The sequence below is a fragment of the Misgurnus anguillicaudatus genome, chromosome 10 (genome assembly GCF_027580225.2).
Source record: "Misgurnus anguillicaudatus chromosome 10, ASM2758022v2, whole genome shotgun sequence".
NCBI lineage: Eukaryota > Metazoa > Chordata > Actinopteri > Cypriniformes > Cobitidae > Misgurnus > Misgurnus anguillicaudatus.
Genome location: NC_073346.2, coordinates 5,996,837 through 6,015,421, shown reverse-complemented (window position 1 = coordinate 6,015,421; position 18,585 = coordinate 5,996,837). Strand labels below are relative to the sequence as shown.

The window sequence follows — 18,585 nt, the reverse complement described above, 5'->3', positions numbered from 1 at the left end:
CACTGTGTCCGGTGATGACGTTGTCATGGAAACGCCGTGAGTAATGAGCCCTACGTGAAGATGTTTTTCTGTCTTTCGCCGCGGTCTGATATCTGCAGTTTATCCGAACAGCTTGAATTTCCCTATTGGCCAATTAAAGTAAACAAGTAATAGTCATAAGTTTCATTGAATTTGCGTCGTGTTTGTTTATTTGAGTTACCGAAGCACGCGCTGTTTTCCATTTGTTTATCTTTAGAGCCACAAAATGACCTGCGGCGAAACAATAAAAAATAACCTGTAGAAAGTGAAATGCACAGTATGTGTGTGTGTGTGTGTGTGTGCGATGTGATGGTACCACATCATATGGAAAATTAACACGTACTAGAAGCCTTTCTTAAGTCAAGCGTGAAAACAATCATTAATCACGGAGATAAAACCTTAGAGTCAAGCTTAAACTGAAGATGAACCATAAATTATAAATACACATCATGACATGTGTTAAGAGGAAAACATTGCTGTCAATCTCTCTTTCAACTTTCTTTATAACTTTCAGATAAACAGAAAAAGTGCAATGGCTTTTCTTCTGTCTGTAATTCACCCTACATGGGAAATAAAGAGAGCGAACTGAATAAAACAAGTCAATATTATATAAACTACAGCGAACTTTAATCCGATTGGTACTTAAAGGTTTAGCTCCTGAATATATTTCAAATCAAAATTAAGTCATTTAAACTGTATTTGTTGTAGACAAGCGGTGATTGAGCTGTGAAACATTCGTAAAGGGGGTCGCACACCGAGCGAGAAATGTCGCGCCATATATCTAAAAATTAAACACAATATTTTCTTTGAATGTACACTAGGCCTGGGATAAAAGTTTTTTTTTAAAACGATTAATCTAGCGATTATTTTTTTTTTTTGATGACTCGATTAATCTAACGATTAATTTTATCAGTCCGATTCGACTCTCGATTATCTCCCCATTAATTAAAGGAACAGTATGTAGGATTGTGGCCAAAACTGATATTTCAAACACAAAACTTGTGGCTAAAACTGGTACTGCAATCACACAACTGGTGGCCAATACACAAAATGACAACATAAACATCAGTTGAGGGCTGCAACTCCACTTTTTAAATGACAATATCCTGTCCGGACCACTGTTGTCAGTGATATAAGTATTTGAAATGAAAATGAAGAGATAAAGTTAGAAGTGACCAAACACATCAAAGTTTTTCCTATTTAAGACGAGTAGTTATACGAGCAAGTTTGGTGGTACAAAATAAAACGTAGCGCTTTTCTAAGCGGATTTAGAAGAGGAACTATATTTTATGGCGTAATATCACTTATGGGAGTACTTCGACTCGGCGCAGTAACACCCTCCCTCTCCCATTATGAGAGTGAGAAGGGGTGCGGACTTTTCAGGCGAGTCGAAGTACTCCCAAAAGTGCTATTACGCCATAAAATATAGTTCCTCTTTTAAATCCGCTAAGAAAAGCGCTACGTTTTATTTTGTACCACCAAACTTGCTCGTATAACTACTCGTCTTAAATAGGAAAAACGTTGATGTGTTTGGTCACTTCTAACTTTATCTCTGATTGGTACCATTGAATGAATGGGGCTAAGCTAAATGCTATCGAAGCGTCGCAGCGCGCTCCAGCGCTTACGTGCACGCACACAGATGATAGAGATGTATCAACAATTCTTAGTTAAGGTAATAACATATTTTAATATTGAAAATGAGTAGACTATTCCTTTAAATTGCTCAAAGTCATGACTGTTTAAAACACACTTGGCATCACATTCATGATTTTATGGTAAAATTACACTTTTTCGCGTCAATACAAGAGCATTTAAACCATAAACAAAGCACTGTCACTTTAATTGAGCGTGAGCAGCGCAGCAAAAGCTGAACCGACGCAGAAACAATCGCTCGCGCTGCTCATGCGTGCGTTGTGCATGCTTGTTAACATGGGCGCTGAAAAAACATGCGCCACTTACGTACTGCTCACACTTGTGATGTGAAACCGGTGTGGACTGGAGCCACTCGTGTTGCTACTACTCTACGACACCGCCATTTTGGGTTTGACGAACCGACGTGCATATTTTGCGTCTACGTACTTTTTGCGTCTGCGTCGTCGATGGCGTTGTCCAAGCTACACCGGCTCAAATCCCTGCCGCACACACTTACATAGTTTAACATTAAATAACATCATATTTGTCCCAAATCGTAAAAGAGCTCCCATGGTCTGATTCACGTTTTTAAATTTCCTTTGGTGTGTAAGTGTGTATGACGTCAGAAGTATTCAGGCCAATCACATTGTACAGATTAGCTGGCCAATCAGGGACACAGAGCTTTTCAAATCGATGAGTTTTGTACAAAATCCGTGCCTTTCAGAAAGACAGTATATCTGGAGCTACAAAAATGTGCGGTATATGGAAAATAATGTATTTTTAAACCATAAACCACACAAACACATTGTATTATATCAAATACACAAAATAACGTTGTTTTTAGCAATGAAATAGGTACACTTTAATAATTAACATCGGCTGCAAATGAATATTTTCCATCTTAAAGCAGACTCGGACTAAGCTTGCACTATTTATTGTGCACGTCCGGTGTGCGATACCTTCGATTTGTCATACACACGACGCGGTGCGGCACTTCTCGCCCAGTGTGCACGTTCTGAATATTTTAAATGTTGCAACACAAAGTAAAGTAAAGTGTCTCTCTTGTTTCATTTCTATCACTCATTTGTGTTTGTATTTCAAAGCCGAGCCTCTTCTATGAAATATACAAAAATAAATCCATGTAGTAATGGCACTTATTGATTTAAATGTAAATAACTGTGCAGCCCTTATAAATTTTCTACTGGCCAGACCAATTTAAACATTTCCTGCTGAAAAACATTGGAATTTAAACCGTTGTTCTTCTAAATTCACTACAGTAATATTTTTGTTTATTAGCCAGACTGGAAGGAGCATCAGCAATGTGACATCGCCATGTGAAAGACAGTGACTGCAGTACCTGGGGTTCATGACCAGCCTGCGAAAAAAGTACGTCCAGGTGATGTAGTCCATGGCGTCCTGCTTTGAGTTGATGGTACCCGCTGCCGTTTCAGCGTTCAGGTGATCAGAGAGCACGTTCAGAAGACTGAGGACAGAAAACAAGCTCATGATCAGACCCGTGTCAATCAACGTCGGCTCTCTGTTGACATGTTTCACACGCACCTCGACTCCACAGGGAAGGGCTCGTACAGAAACTTCTTATAGAAATCCTTCTTGATGTCGTGCACGAGGATAACAGCTTTTCCCTGGTCATCGAACTGTGGCCGTCCCGCTCGACCCATCATCTGAAGAACATCTGGAGAAGATGTGATGGAGATGAGTGACACTGGAGACACACACACACACATGCGTAGGGAAAAACAGATGTTACTGTACCTGTGATGGGGTAATCCACGTAGCGTCGCGTCTTTCCATCATAATATTCTGTGCCCTTCACTATCACCAAGTGAGCAGGGAAGTTGACGCCCCATGCTAGCGTGCTCGTGGCTATTAACACCTAAGGAAACACCATAAAATCATTTTCATTTAGGAATTACTTCATCTCATTAAACTTAATACCTGAAATGACTTTACCTGAATCTTACAGTTGACAAACAGCTCTTCCACCGTCTTTCGGTCTCTTTCGTGAAGTCCCGCATGATGCATCCCGATCCCGAATGCCAGAGTGAGCTTTAGGTTTGACTCTCTAACAGTGCCGATGATATCTGTCATCTAACGCAACACACGCAAGTACATTAACACACAGATGGGCATTCTGCATTTTATACCAAATAGGAAAGAAGAGGAAAAAAGGAAACGTTTAAAGAGCAAATGAAGGGAAGTTAGAGCAGTGCTGTTAGATGGACAGCTAACGTCAGCCGGCTGTCATTGAAACAGCAGGGAAACACTCGAGTCATTACACGCTTCAGTGCAGTAAAGCAGCGGGACGTCCCGTATATCACTGAAACACACATTCAACATGCTGGATCCAGAAGACCTCACATTCATATCAAAACACATCTCTCTCTTCTCCTCGTTTTAAACCAATACATTTACTGTTGTGCTCTTTCTAAACAACATGCTCATTTTATGTAAGGGACAGATTTAAATTGATTGATGATCTTTCTCCGTCTACCTTCTAAGCATCTACTGTTTTATATCTACATGGATCACAGGCAAAACCTGATAAACAATAATTTAGGGTCTGTTTTTACAGCAAATGTAAAGAGCCGTGTTCACAAACATACACATTGCTAATATTAAAGGCAGACACACATTACATGTGCAAGATCTTTTACTGGGTCTTTAACAGGGAACATTGGCTTGTTGTCAGTGATGCCAGACATTAAGATGCTTTATGAGGCATCTAGCTCTAACACAAGATCTGTGTGCCGATGGAAATATAAAGCACTAACATCAATAGCTACCCCATAAATGACTGCTGTTCCCAACATGACTCAAACTGTCCCGAAAATTTGTGTCCCACATTTATAAACGATCACATGCAGATTTATACTGTTTTAATACAAACACAATCACAAATAGATCATCACGATTAAAGTGATTTAATATTACTCAAATTCATTTGTATAGTGCAACTCAAAATAATAAAAATATAAATATTTATACCACAGGGCTGTTAAATGCTTCATTCTCATTGGTTGAGAATGTTCTACGGCTCCGGTGTGCATTATTTTCCAATAAACGCACACCTGTGAATTAATTCCAGGTCTGTCAACAGCATTACAGTTTAATATCATTACGCCAAGTTTAACTGAAATAGCGGATTTATTAAATTTCAAAAAATAAACCATAAATCAGTGCTTCCAGAAAAGTTTTTAAGTGATTGTTGTGGGCAAAAATCCTTGATCTTGTGGCGCGTTTTCTTAAAAAGTGCGATGAATATGCGGGATATTTATGTGATGAAATTGCGGGAACTTGCAAAAATTTTTGCAGTTTTGCAGCTTTTCAATGATGTTCACGTCACGTAATTACATCACTTCATAAAGTTCCCATGGCAACAGGGGACATGGTTGCAGTTGTGTGATGCAAAATTTTTCAACTCTCTGCTAAGATATATGTGAAAATGCGAGGATTATGAAATAGAGCTGCATAACAATTAACCGCGACTAATCGTTTGCATAATAAAAGTTTTTTGTTTACATAATATATGTGTGTGTGTGCTGTGTATAATAATTGTGTATAAAAACACATTTAAATAAATAAATATAATATATTTTTCCCTACATTTGTATATATTTCTATTTACATACATTTGTGTGTATTTATATATACATAATTATTATACGCAGTACACACACATAGCCTATATTATGTAAACAAAAACTTTTATTATGCAAATGATTAGTCGCAATTAATCGTTATGCAGCCCTATTATGAAATCATGTAAGCCCCGCATATTTTGCGTGCGGAAATCTGCAATTTACAGTGGCAAGAGAAAGTATGTGAACCCCTAGGAATAAACTGGTTTTCTACAGTGATTTGCCATAAAATGTGATCTGATCTAGGTCACAACAATAGACATACACAATGCGCATAAGGTGACAACACACAAATAATTCTAGTTTCTTGTGTCTTTTTTTTAGGAACCCCCATTAAACATTCATAGTGCTGGAGGAAAATGTAAGTGAACCCTTGGATTTAACAGCTTGTTGAGCCTCATTTGGCAGTAAATACTTCAAGCAACGCTTTCAGTAGTTCTGAATCAGACCTGCGCATCGTTCAGAAGCAATTTTTGCTCATTCCCCTTTACAAAACCGCTTTAACTCAGACATATTTGTAGGATGTCCGGTGTGAACCGCTCTCTTGAGGTCATTCCACAGGTTAAGGTCTGGGCCACTCCAAATGGTGCATTTTGTTTTTCTTAAGCCAGTATGTAGTGGATTTACTACAATGCTTAAGGTCATTGTCCTGTTGCATCAACTAACTTCTACTGAGCTTCAACTGGTGGACAGCCACCCTGACATTATCCTGTAGGATTTTTTTTTACTTAATAATTAATTTTACCCTCAAAGTGGTCCAGGCCATGAGGCAGCAAAGCAAGCCCAAATCATGATGTTCCCTCCACCATACTTCACTGTTGGGATGATGTTTTGATGTTGGTAAGCTGTGCCCATTTTACGCCATAACATTTTTCCCCAAAAAATCAACTTTTGTTTCATCAATCCATAAAATATTTTTCCAGTAGCACTGGGGTTTGCCAAGGTGCTCCTTTTGCAAACTTCAGGCTCACAGCAATGTTTTTCGGGAGAGCAGCGGCTTTCTCCGTGGTGTACTGTCATAGACACCGTGCCTGTCCAAAGACTTGTGTAGGGTAGACTCATGAACAGAGCTGTGTGCCCGTTCCAATGATGTCTTCAAGCCTTTAGCTGTTACTCGCGGGTTCTTCTTTACTTCATTGAGTATTCTACATGGTGTCTTAGGAGTCATCTTGACTGTGCGCCCACTTCTAGGAAGGGTAGCTACAGTATTTAACAGTCTCCATTTATAGGCAATTTGTCTAAGTGTAGACTGATGGAGGTCTAAACATTTTGAGATTGTTTTGTATCCCTTTTCAGCCTTATGGAGTGCAACATCTCTTGATCAGATATCTTTATAAGAGCATGGTTCAGAAGAGCTGATGCTTCTTAAGGAGAGCAATCTTAAAATGTTTGAGTGTCTTAATATCAATCAAAGTTGCACTAAACCACACATTTAAACTCATTTTATGAATTGGACTCCAGTTTGCCAGCTTCTGACAAAAAAAAGCTTTCAATAAAGTAATTAGTCCATGGGTTCACTTTTCCTCTAGCACTGTGAATGTTTAATGGGTGTTTCCAAAAAAGACACAAGAAACTGGAATTATTTATGTCTTGTGAGCTTATGCACATTGTGTTTGTTTATTGTTGTGACCTAGATGAGGATCAGATAACATTTTATGGCAAATCACTGTAGAAAACCAGTTCATTCCTAGGGGTTCACATACTTTTTCTTGCCACTGTATGTGTGGAATTGAAAGATATAAATTGAAAATAATTAATTAAAAAAAGAAGAAAATGAACACTGATTGCCTGCTTGTTCAGTTGTGTTTTTGCTTCATTTATGATAATATTAAACTACAACAAATTATACAGAAATACCCCCTCTCTCTCTCTCTCTGATGCGTTTGTTGTAGTTTTTTGTTAATATCTCCTTTTGGAGTAAACATTGAGCTTTATAAATGGCAACATAACACACTCCTGGTGGATCAGTCTTGTGTGTCATTATCTGAACCTGATGTGTTAATCTGTGACCTCACAGCACTATCACAGTAAAACCCAGTTTGTAGACATGTGTGTGTGTTCATGCAAACACATAATTAAAGACGTGTTTCCCATCTCTTTAGTGTGTTTGTGCAAATGTGTGTTACATACGTCTGCTATTAAAGAAATTATCACCTCCGCAAGGCTGCAATTTTTTATGTGATTACTTTATAATTGGGATAAGAAAGCAGCATTTTTCTTGAATAGCTCTGTAATTGAGAGCTTTGAAAATATTAGCACACATCTGTGATGGCAAGCAGAAAAAAGCTGTTTGTTCACATCTTGAAATGATCCAACGGCATGCGGTGGAAAGAGGAGTTTAATGGAAGATGACACAGGCTTTTCTGCTAGAAGCTGAGCTGAGCCGTACAGTAATCACCGTTACACGGAGATCTTCAGATTGTGAATGGAGAGAAAGAATAAATAGATATATGACACGATAGAGAAGATAACAAAAGAAGCAGGAGAGCATTGAGGATCTATCAGATAAAATGTACAGCCGTTCCCAAATCATCTGAATCTTGCAATAATATCATAAAGGTCATCTCAGTAAACAGCACTATTCATCTGCTGTATGTGTCCTCAAGACATTAACAGAATACTGAACGTAAAGGCCGTTTACACAACAGACATTTTAACCATAAACAGTCAAGTTTTTTTGTGGTTTGGCTGTCAGTTTGCATGACACCGACGTTTTGTAGCCCTGAAACCGCAAACTTTTATAGATGAGTTTCAAAGTGCACGTTTTTCAAAAACACTTTGTCATATTCATGTTTGTTTCTTTACTCTTAGCGCCAATATATATGCCTATATTCATGGCGAGAACTGGTTAATCCATACACAAGTTGATCCACACGAGTTATTGTTGTATTCATGTGAACTACGTAAACGCAAATCTGTGATAACAATGACGTCATGCGCAAAGTATTAATTCAGTCTATAGGCATGCGCGAATATAACAAAAACAACAATGGCGGCCTACAGGACTGTTTTTGTGGTGCTCAAGATACTGAGTTTATTAACTCTTTCCCTGCCATTGAGGAGTTATCTCATCAATCAAGAAGAAAATGCTTCCCTGACAGTTTTTACTAGGGATGCTCCGATCAATGCCGATCTCCACTAAAAATACGTGGCCGATCACTATTCTGAATCGTACAGCCGATCTATTCACAGCTATTAAACATATTCTTTATTTTCATGAAAATACCTGAAAAGGTTTGAAGAACAGCAATATAAATATATCCTTAAGACGTTTCCTTAAGCTGCGTGTCATCATAGCTGCGTGTGTATTGTTCTTCGTCTACAGCGCATTTTGAGTTTCTGCACGAGAGCGCCCCCTGGCTTTTGTATGTAGCGGCATTTTGCCGTAATTCATTGAGAAGCATAGCAAGCATTATCGGCCGATCGATCGGAGCATCCCTAGTTTTTACGGCAATTCATATTTCCGCTATTATCCACAAGGTGGTGCTCTTACCCAACTTGTAAAACAATACCTCATCTACGGATGCAAAAGCAAGAAATACTCGGTGTATGTTTAGATAATCGTTTTGAATCTGATCTCTAACAAAAGTCCTTTACAAAAATGCTATCTTATTTTTTAAAGAGACCTACCCATATTTGAGAGGGACTGTTCTTTCATTTGATATATATATATATTTAAAAACATTTTCTGAAAGGCATTAAACCTTTGTAAAAATCATATCAAAAATGCTGACGCTGGCAACTTGTTTAAAAAATGCTGGTAGAGTTAAAGGGACACTCCACTTTTTTTTTAAAAAAATATGCTAATTGTCCAGGTCCCCTAGAGTTACACATTTAATTCTTACCGTTTTGGAATCCATTCAGCTGATATCCGGGTCTGGACTTTTAGCATAGCTTAGCATAATCGATTGAATCTGATTAGACCATTAGCATAGATATTTTTACTATTTAAAACTTGACTCATTTGTAGTTACATCGTGTAAGCCTGACGGAAAATAAAAAGATGCAATTTTCTAGGCTGATATGGTTAGAAAATCATCCCCTTTGTTATTTTCAATAGCAGGGGGCTATTATCAGGTGCTGCATAATATAATTGCGCCTGCTGCAGCCATGTTACGGCAGCAAAGTCCTTGATTGTTTCACCAGAATGAGAGTATAGTCCTAGACTTATCACCCTAAAAAATCACAACTTTTAATTTTCCGTCGGAATTAGTACACAATGTAACTACAGAAAAGTCTTAAATAGAAAAATATTGAAACTCTTTGGTTATTTTTGAGTGCTAATGGTCTAATCAGATTCAATGAATTATGCTAAGCTATGCTAAAAATGGTACTGCCAGACCTGTAGATCAGCTGAATGGACTCCAAAACAGTAAAAATCAAATGTTTCACTCTAGGCAAGCTGGGAAATGACCTATTTTCAAAAAAAAGTGGAATGTCCCTTTAACGCTTCTCCAACACAAGTTTAGAATTTTTCTCGTTTTATAGTCCAGGGTCACTTGCAGTTAGAAACTACCTCATCATCTGTCTAAACAAAACTTTTATCATCTTGATTTTTTTGTATTCATGGCTCTATAGAAGAATGCGTACAGTATGTGTGCATACTTGCATTGTTTCTTTATAAAGTAACATTGCCATCTACTGGCCTGGTACACGCAATACAGCATTTTTAGTCATCTTGGCACATCCGTGTAAATGTGTATCTTTTTAACAGTGTTGTGGTGTTTAAGTGAAATTTTTCAAAATTGCTAAGAATAAAGCATTGCAACCAAATTGTATGCTCTGTGTAAAGTGGCTTTCCAAAACTTCGAATTTGTTCAGCTACTTTAGCTTAATCTTGAGTAATATCACATTGAGAAGGTGATGTCTGACCTCTCTCTCATCCTGGTGAAGCCACTGTTTGGGGTCGTCTTCTGTGGCCAGGAATGCAATGAGATCCAGAGCCGTGAGGCGTGTCTGACGCCGTGATGACACAAATATGAGGACAGGTTTGGCAGGTGAGTGAGTTCGGATTGCTGAAACACAGTATTTTTAATTAATTTTTTGAGGCTGAAATCATGCAACCAACAACAAAAAGATAAAAAGCTTGAAATGACTGCTGTCTGATGGTCTCACTACTTATCTAAGTGTTTTCACATAAGAGCTATGGGTCAAATCTTGGACCACACAATCCAACAAGTATGTGTGACTGCAGTTTTTTACCCTGGAAAACAGGTTTGTTCATGCTGGCCATCCGAGGGCAGTAATGTTGTCCCGGGAAGCCATGGATGTGCACCTCCAATGGAACCGGACGAACAGAGGGACGGAAATTAAACAGTCCCACCTGAAATAAAGACAGACAAAGATTAACAAGTACGGGGCCGAAAGTGAGAAGGTATAGAGAGTGAGAGAGAGAGAGTGTAATAAAGAGATAGATGGAGTGCCCAGCTGGCCGTGTGCCTGAAAGAGTGGCCCATCTGGGTGTAATTACAGGCAGGCATTGTCCCCTGTCCCAGTGCCGCGCTCTCGCACAAGTGGCCCGGGCCTGGGTGCGTGTGTGCACATATTTAAAGCGCTGGATAATGGATCGGGCAGCTAGGGGTGCGCCTCAGTCCAAACAGCACATGTCAGATTTATGGAGACCCCCGCCCCTTCCTTCCCCGTCTGTCAAGCAGGGTGACGTTTCAGCAATAGTAAAACAACGTTTACATAACTACTGCTGCCTGCTCTGATGCGGCCACACTCCGGCTAACTCACCGACACGCTGCTAAACGCTGGAAGAGAAATGATGGTTATTTATAGACCCATGCGTGCTTGCTCTTACGTGCGCGCATATACAAAAAACTGACTGACGCGTTGTATGCTTGTCTGTAACAGAAATACCATTATTCTAGTCTTTTGCTTTGCAGAGACCTTAGAAAACATTTCTAATCATTTTGATGGCAAGCGAAGCATGTTTCCTTCGAAACAAGAGCCATCAATTACACCCAACCTCATTAACTCAATGCAGCATTTGGGAGCCAAGATTTCTTGCTTGATTTGAATTGCTGTAAATCATTTCAAATATGAGAAGAGGAAAGACAACTGATCCTGAAAACATCCCATAAATAACACCGTACGGATGGATTTGGATATAGCGAGCGTTTTGTTAAATGTAACAGATACAGACAGTGATGATGTGTGATTGCAGAGGGGTACTGTATAAAGGAGAACAGTTGATTTCAGCAGACAGCATAGAAAGAGATGAGTTGTAAATGGTACCTGTCCGATGCCCAGCCAGTCGGCTAAATCTCGCGCATTCGCCAACGCAGTAGACAGACCGACAACTCGCACTGGTTTGGAGGTATGTGATGAGATGAAGTTGGTCCTGGACACGATGACCTCTAGAACCGGCCCTCTGTCCTCACCTGTTCAAGTCATTTACAAATGAGAGAGCAAAACTTTGTGTCAATGAGCTAATAATAAACGTATTCTACCAACCCATGTTTACAAGCAGAACTAGAAGTCAACAAGTGTAGAAATGCCCGTTTGGGCCTGATGACTCATGATTTTAAATGTAAGTTTGCAGTATTTTTAAGCAAAACAACCATTTTCCCATCTCAAGACCACTAGGTGGCGCCATGATTAAACCATGTTGATTACATCTATCTAGTTTTATGACTATACTTTTTAGTTTTGAAAAAAACTGTTGTATGACCATAGGCAGTGGTCTTCACTATTTTTCATCAGAACCACACTGATCAGAGTCAATAGGAGAGCTGCCTTTATCGCAAAGTATCAAACATTACATCCAGTCATAAATAGCACGTCTGCTTATCAATCTGTTGCAATGCAATACATTTGAGGGCGAATCATTCTTTATCATTTACCAGTTAAATCTGTAACTGAGACAAGATGATTTCCCTTAATGACAAAAACAGGATTTAATGCTAAGCCTTCTTATAATATGCTTATGCAGTGTCCCCCGAACCACTAGGGGGCCACCTTTCACTTAATTTTACGCGGCCCTGCACAGAACGATTGGCGAGTGACATTACTTTGCCGCAAAAGCAATTTGAAGGCATAACAAGCAGTCTGATCTCACGGTACTTTGATGTCATATGACAATTGCTCTGTGAAGCGCTGCATAAACACGCTTATCAATGTGAGTCTTGATATAATAGGTATGGTTTTCTAACAAAGTTAGCGTCCGGAGCAGAAAAGACAAAAGAAAAAGCACATGCCTGCATGATATTGTTTTTCCGTTGGTTTTGAATCGATTGGAATAACACTTATATTCACGTGTTTTTTAAGCATCGTTTGTTGCGCAGGACTAAGCGTACGGCGAAACCTGGCATGTTTGGTATCGCTGGACTTGGCAACAATTCAGGACTCCAAGAAAAAAAGTTGCATGAAAATACGTTGACCGCAGCCAAAGTAACAGGCATGCTTTCTGAACACTTGGGATGTAGATCGAGATGCGGGCCAATAAAACCTATCAAACAACGCAGTTTTGTTTTGAATATCGTTGCTGTGTGCAGCCACACAGTGAATTTAAGATGTTATCGAATTGTCACGTGCAGGCTCATCAAGTGATTGACATACAGCACAGTTGACTGGACAGCTCTACTCTACTGTAAAAGACGAGAAACACAGGCGATCTGTTTCTATAGTACAGTCACATACAGCGGTTAGCGGAGCTTCGGCTGTTTTTGTAACTTCAACAAATCATTCATTATAGATGCGCTGATGCTGTTCAAATTTTACACAGAACTGTTACACCCAAAATATATAAAAATTTTTATATGAAGGTGTACATTCTCTTACCCAAAAGATGGATCTCGTCTATGATGAGAATAGCCACTTTCTGCACATAGCTACGGTTCTGCCAGCTGCGACTGACTCCATCCCATTTCTCTGGGGTTGTTACGATCAGGTCGGCCTGTGCTATGGCCCTCATGTCTGGAGTAACGTCACCAGTTAACTCAACCACCCTAGATTTACAGAGAATTATAATGAGCAAGCATAGAAACACTTTATTTATTATGACTCAACTTGTATACCTAAATGTTCGGATTTCTTTGTATGAATTCAATATTTGTCTTGATGGCTACATTTGGTGGAAATTTTGTGTCAATAGCCCACTTAGAAATCCCCTTTCCCAGCTGTAAATATAAGATATTAGAGAAACGCTCTCACTTTTTGCCAAGTTTCTCTTCTATTCTGATCTTCCAGTCTTCAATTCTCTCCCTGACCAAAGCTTTGAGAGGGGCAATGTAGACCACCTGCACACACACACACAGCCCAGTTAAAGCAAGTCATAAGAACTCAAACCTGAAGCAGATAGCAAGTTTTACCTTCGAGGTTGGGTACTGGTTGAAGACCCTGAACATGGCCATCTCTGCAGCAATGGTTTTGCCTGAGCCAGTGGGGGCACCCAACAGGACGTTGGTGTCGGTGTGATAGAGAGTGTGGAAGATCTGAGTCTGAATGGGATTAAAGTGGGTGAACTTATACAAACTCTCATACTCCCTGTTTCCCAAAGCGGTCACGGGCAACGGCTGAAGGTCCAAGAGCTCTGGAACCAAAACAAATGAAAAAGTCATTTTTGATCATTAAAAATAAATACTGCATTGATTATGGTGTTTTGTCGTCTCATGATGTTTACATGACATCTCTGTTTTGTCGCCGGGGCACAAATACAACCATCATGCATCTGTTTCTTTGTCTACAGGACAATGCAAGACAAAAAAAGTGTGTCTCTGTGTCTAACTCAATGGCCTGTGCGTCTTAAATCTTATTAATTGTATATGTTGGCAGGAAGTGTATAGTAAAAACGCAGGGGATGTTTGATGTGTAGTATGTTAGTGGGTGGATGAAAGTTTTTATCTATGCTTTTCTACTCATACTGCGTGCACCATCATTTCATTGTACAGTATGTTGATACAATGACAATAATGAATCTAATTTAATCAGTTTTCCTGCATGGTGTTTGTTAGATAACAGTACTGTAGATCATTCAGAACTGGAGAACGGCAGTTAATGCACAACATTAAAGAGGACGTCTGTAGTGATAAATGTAGAGGGAGATTGTTGGCAAGGTGAAGAGACAGATGCACCTGTATGTGGTGGATGTCTCTCTGGCAGTATCAGATGCTGGAAGTTGATGATACAGACGGCTTCAGAGCCCAGCCAGCGATCAGACACGGCTCTGATGTAATACTGAGAGGGCATTGGCTCAAAGATGGGTATAGTGAAGATCACCTGCTGGGGCTCACCACTCACAACCTGAGCACAACATACAAAACAAAAATGATTCTTAAATCTAAAATTGAGCTGGATATTAAACATGATGAAGGATAAGTGTACCATCTCATTTTGTATAATTGTTCATTGAAATTGTTAGGCTGCCTTTGAAGAAGATCTAAATTAATGAGCATATCTGTTGTGATAATTGATGTAAAGTCATTTCTACCTAAAAGTTGACATTTCTCAGTGTGCATGTGAACAAACATTTTCTTTTATTAAATGTTTATAGTTCTGGTGATCCAAATTGCCTTTTCAGACTTTCTTTCATTATGCTTTTCTATCTGCCAAATAACACAAAGATGCTTTGATTAAATCTGCATAGTCAAAGTTTTAATCTCCAGTCTTGGTGTTAGAGTTCTGCATACACTCGAGGCTTCTGATGATCCAACATTTATCAATATCCAGTCATCTGTGCATTGCATACATGGAAGCATGAAAATGTTTCATGAATCAAACATGATTTTGTTTGTAAGTTAAATGATGGCCATTGTGATTATGATTGGATATCCTGGACTATCACCTGTTTCTTCTGCAGCAGGAAATACTCAGAGTGGTAGATGTGGTCATTGATGGGGTCTTCAACCCACAGCCACCAGGGCTCTCCAACTGAACCATGGACCTGTTCAACAAATCGACATAAATGTGAACGTCATGGCTGATTTTTTTTCAATAACAATAAAGACTACATGAAATCGTTTTTTTTTACATTGCAGCCATCATTTCTTATGTTTATCAAATTAGATTTTTTTCCAGACATTTTGCACAGCAAATTGGTATTGCAATTTATGTATATATGAAGAGTTTGGTTCCAAAACGCGATAAACGGCATTTTTGAAAAAAATGAGTTACTGTCAAAATCAGTATTTTATCAGGTCAGTATTTAAAAGTAAATTCTTAATTTTAAGCATAATCCAATATCCGCAATGTTATTCTGTCATCTTTTCTCCCTTTTTCCCATAACGCGATATACGCCACTACTGCTTTTCTACAGAACGCAATAAATCCGCTCCACATATTACAGCGCACCATTCCACGCAATGTAAACAAACAATGGCGGCGCGTTGAGTAAACGGAATCCTAGTTTTCCTCATCTACTTTGTACCTCGTGATCAACAAACAAACAGAAGCAAAATAATACTTTAATGGCATTGATAAACCTGTGATGGTTTTCTGTGACGGGAAAGATTGTAAATCATCAACATCCAATAACTTTCGCGGGAGGCACTCGGGAGACGGATGCTTGATCTCCCCACAGCATCTGTGAAGTTTATATGATTCTAACACATTGACCCCAGGGGATCTTATGAAAAACTTTCCATTATTTTACTCAAAGTCAATGAAAATCGATCAGGACCAAAACATTTATAGCTGATCGCTTTGAAAAATGTTAAGCGACGGCGTCAAGTATAACCGCAGCAATGACAGTGTCATTAATATAACAAAGTAAGTGTTGATTAATGCCATTAATGTTTATTTTTTAATCAGTGTATACCACTAGTCAACTAAATGAATATATCATGGCAACGATGAATGGACATTTAAACATTGATTCAATAGATTTATAGCATTTAAAAAAAAACTTGTCATGGATTTATTGCATTTTGTGGGAAAAAATAATTCGTTTTTATAATAAATCTTTGAAAATCAAGTTATGGATTTGAACTTTTGATGTTTTTATAACCTAAAGATGCTATGTGAAAGTTTGTAACAGAAAAAAGTGGTTTTCATCTTGTCACTTTCTTGGTATAGAAAAATTTTTTTAACGAAATTTGTCAAAATGGATTTACTGCGTTTTGGAACCAAACTCTTCATATGTACACACATATACATACAGTACTGTGCAAAAGTCTTATGCCAGCACGCTACCATTAGATTTGTTGTTTTGGCAATTGTATAGTGATCATACCTGTATATAATTATTTCTCAGTCTCTTTATTAGAATACAACCAGAAAATGCAGGAAATGTGCATGTAGTATTAAAAACAGTATAAAAGTATAAGCTGAAGTGTCAAATATTTAGGGTAAACTCCCCTTCCACTTGAGCAATAGCAGGCAGCGGCAGGACCTCTTAAACCTAAATAAAATTAAATCATAATTTCTAATTCTAATCAAATGACTTTAGTCTCCTAAAAAAGCTCAAGATGTGTTTCGTGCCAAGAGAGGTCATATTGCCATATTAAGACATTAAGTTCTGAAAATGTTTTTTTTTCTGTACATATTCTGTACATATTTCTTGTATTTTCCTTTATTTTAACCCTCATAAGCCCCAATTTTCCTGTATATGTTATAGTTCCGCGGGGGTAAAAATGACCCCAGATATTACAAAAAAATATATAAATTTTTAAAGGAACAGTATGTAAGAAATTTATATCAATTAATCATAAATTGGCCCTGATATGTCACTAGACATTAAGAAATCATTTTCATTTCAAATACTTATATCACTCACAACAGTGGTCCGGCCAGGATATTGTCATTTAAAAAGTGGAGTTGCAGCCCTCAACTGATGTTTATGTTGTCATGTTGTCACCAGTTGTGTGATTGCAGTACCAGTTTTAGCCACAAGTTTTGTGATTGCAATACCAGTTTCGGCCACAATCCTACATACTGTTCCTTTAATGATACAAATAATATATAATAATATTTTTTGTTTACGTCCCATCTATACATTAGTGCTGTGTTTGGGAGATATGAAGTACTGTTGTACCTGTCTACCACTAAATTCCTCAACTACACCATTAGCTTGCCTGTAAAATATCAAATTTGTATAAAAATTTCACATAAATTATGATCTAAATTTGATTTAAATTATTTTTAGATATTGATCTAGATGATATGTGTTAAAATTGGTCATCTGGTGTTTAGAAAAAAAAAACATAAAATAATTTAGAGTTTAGGAAATAAATCCTTTTAAAGGGGAATTCCTCCCTGAAACGGAATTTAGGGTGTTTTTTCGTTGTTAACGAGTCAAACTTTCATTTAAAAGCATATTTATGACTAAAGAGCAACATTTAAGATATTTAAGATTTTCGTTTTCTGGTAAACTGGCCTTTGAATGTGAGTGAATAGGACATGTCGATTGAGCGCACAAAATCTCTATTTTTACAACACTAAGGAGGCTCGACACAACGTGATACTTTACTCGAAGTATCACGTGGGTCTCTACACATGAACGCGAGCATTGAGAACATTGTTTGTGTACACAGATTTTAGTAAAAGCGAAAAGTTTGGAACAACTTACCGTGCTGTTAAACTGCGTCCCGCCACCATATTGCCAGTCATGAGCAATCGATCTCAGAATGCGACATAAGGAGGAAGGAGAGTAAAGATGGATAGCTCCTAAAGCATAATTCCATATAAATGCACGGATAATTTGTTGTTTTGTCTCAAGTGAAAAACAATATTGACCCTGTAGTTGAAAAGTAGCGTCCTATGGAGTCCATTCAATCGCATTCTGAAATCGACTGCTCATGACTGGCAACATGGCGGCGGGACGCAGTCCAACAGCACGGCAAGCTGCTCCAAACCCCTCGCCCTCACTAAAATCCGTGTACACAAACAACGCTCCCAATGCTCGCGCCCATGTGCAGAGACCCACGCGACACCCCGAGCAAAGCACCACGTTGTGTCGAGCCTCCTTAGTGTTGTAAAAATAGAGATTTTGTGCGCTCAATCGACATGCCCTATTCACTCACATTCAAAGGCCAGTTTACCAGAAAACGAAAATCTTAAATATCTTAAATGTTGCTCTTTAGTCATAAATATGCTTTTAAATGAAAGTTTGACTCGTTAACAACGAAAAAACACCCTAAATTCCGTTTCAGGGCGGAATTCCCCTTTAACCAGCAGAGGCCCATAGAGACCCATTCATTTCATTGGATGTGGCCAACTGCTCAAATCACCACTTTAATGATACATTTTGTGAATTTATGTTTATATAAACATTAGAAAGGACACTGTAAAAAATGTCTGTAGAAATTACAGTATTAATGGGTATTACTGGCTGCTA

General features: G+C 38.5%; 1 protein-coding gene across 2 annotated transcripts in view; it reads right to left on the bottom strand.

Moving 5' to 3' along the window:
- Nucleotides 1-18,585, bottom strand: part of ascc3 (activating signal cointegrator 1 complex subunit 3) — a 266,202-nt gene that overhangs the window by 20,805 nt on the left and 226,812 nt on the right. For both annotated transcript variants that reach the window (XM_055209422.2, XM_055209423.2), the window contains exons 23-34: nt 15,097-15,195; nt 14,387-14,555; nt 13,625-13,845; nt 13,467-13,552; nt 13,095-13,261; nt 11,550-11,695; nt 10,512-10,632; nt 10,182-10,324; nt 3,622-3,759; nt 3,424-3,544; nt 3,211-3,343; nt 3,008-3,133 (exon numbers count right to left, since the gene is read on the bottom strand). In XM_055209422.2, the coding sequence (XP_055065397.2) occupies nt 3,008-3,133; nt 3,211-3,343; nt 3,424-3,544; nt 3,622-3,759; nt 10,182-10,324; nt 10,512-10,632; nt 11,550-11,695; nt 13,095-13,261; nt 13,467-13,552; nt 13,625-13,845; nt 14,387-14,555; nt 15,097-15,195 (1,670 nt within the window). The remainder of the gene's footprint in view (nt 1-3,007; nt 3,134-3,210; nt 3,344-3,423; nt 3,545-3,621; nt 3,760-10,181; nt 10,325-10,511; nt 10,633-11,549; nt 11,696-13,094; nt 13,262-13,466; nt 13,553-13,624; nt 13,846-14,386; nt 14,556-15,096; nt 15,196-18,585) is intronic.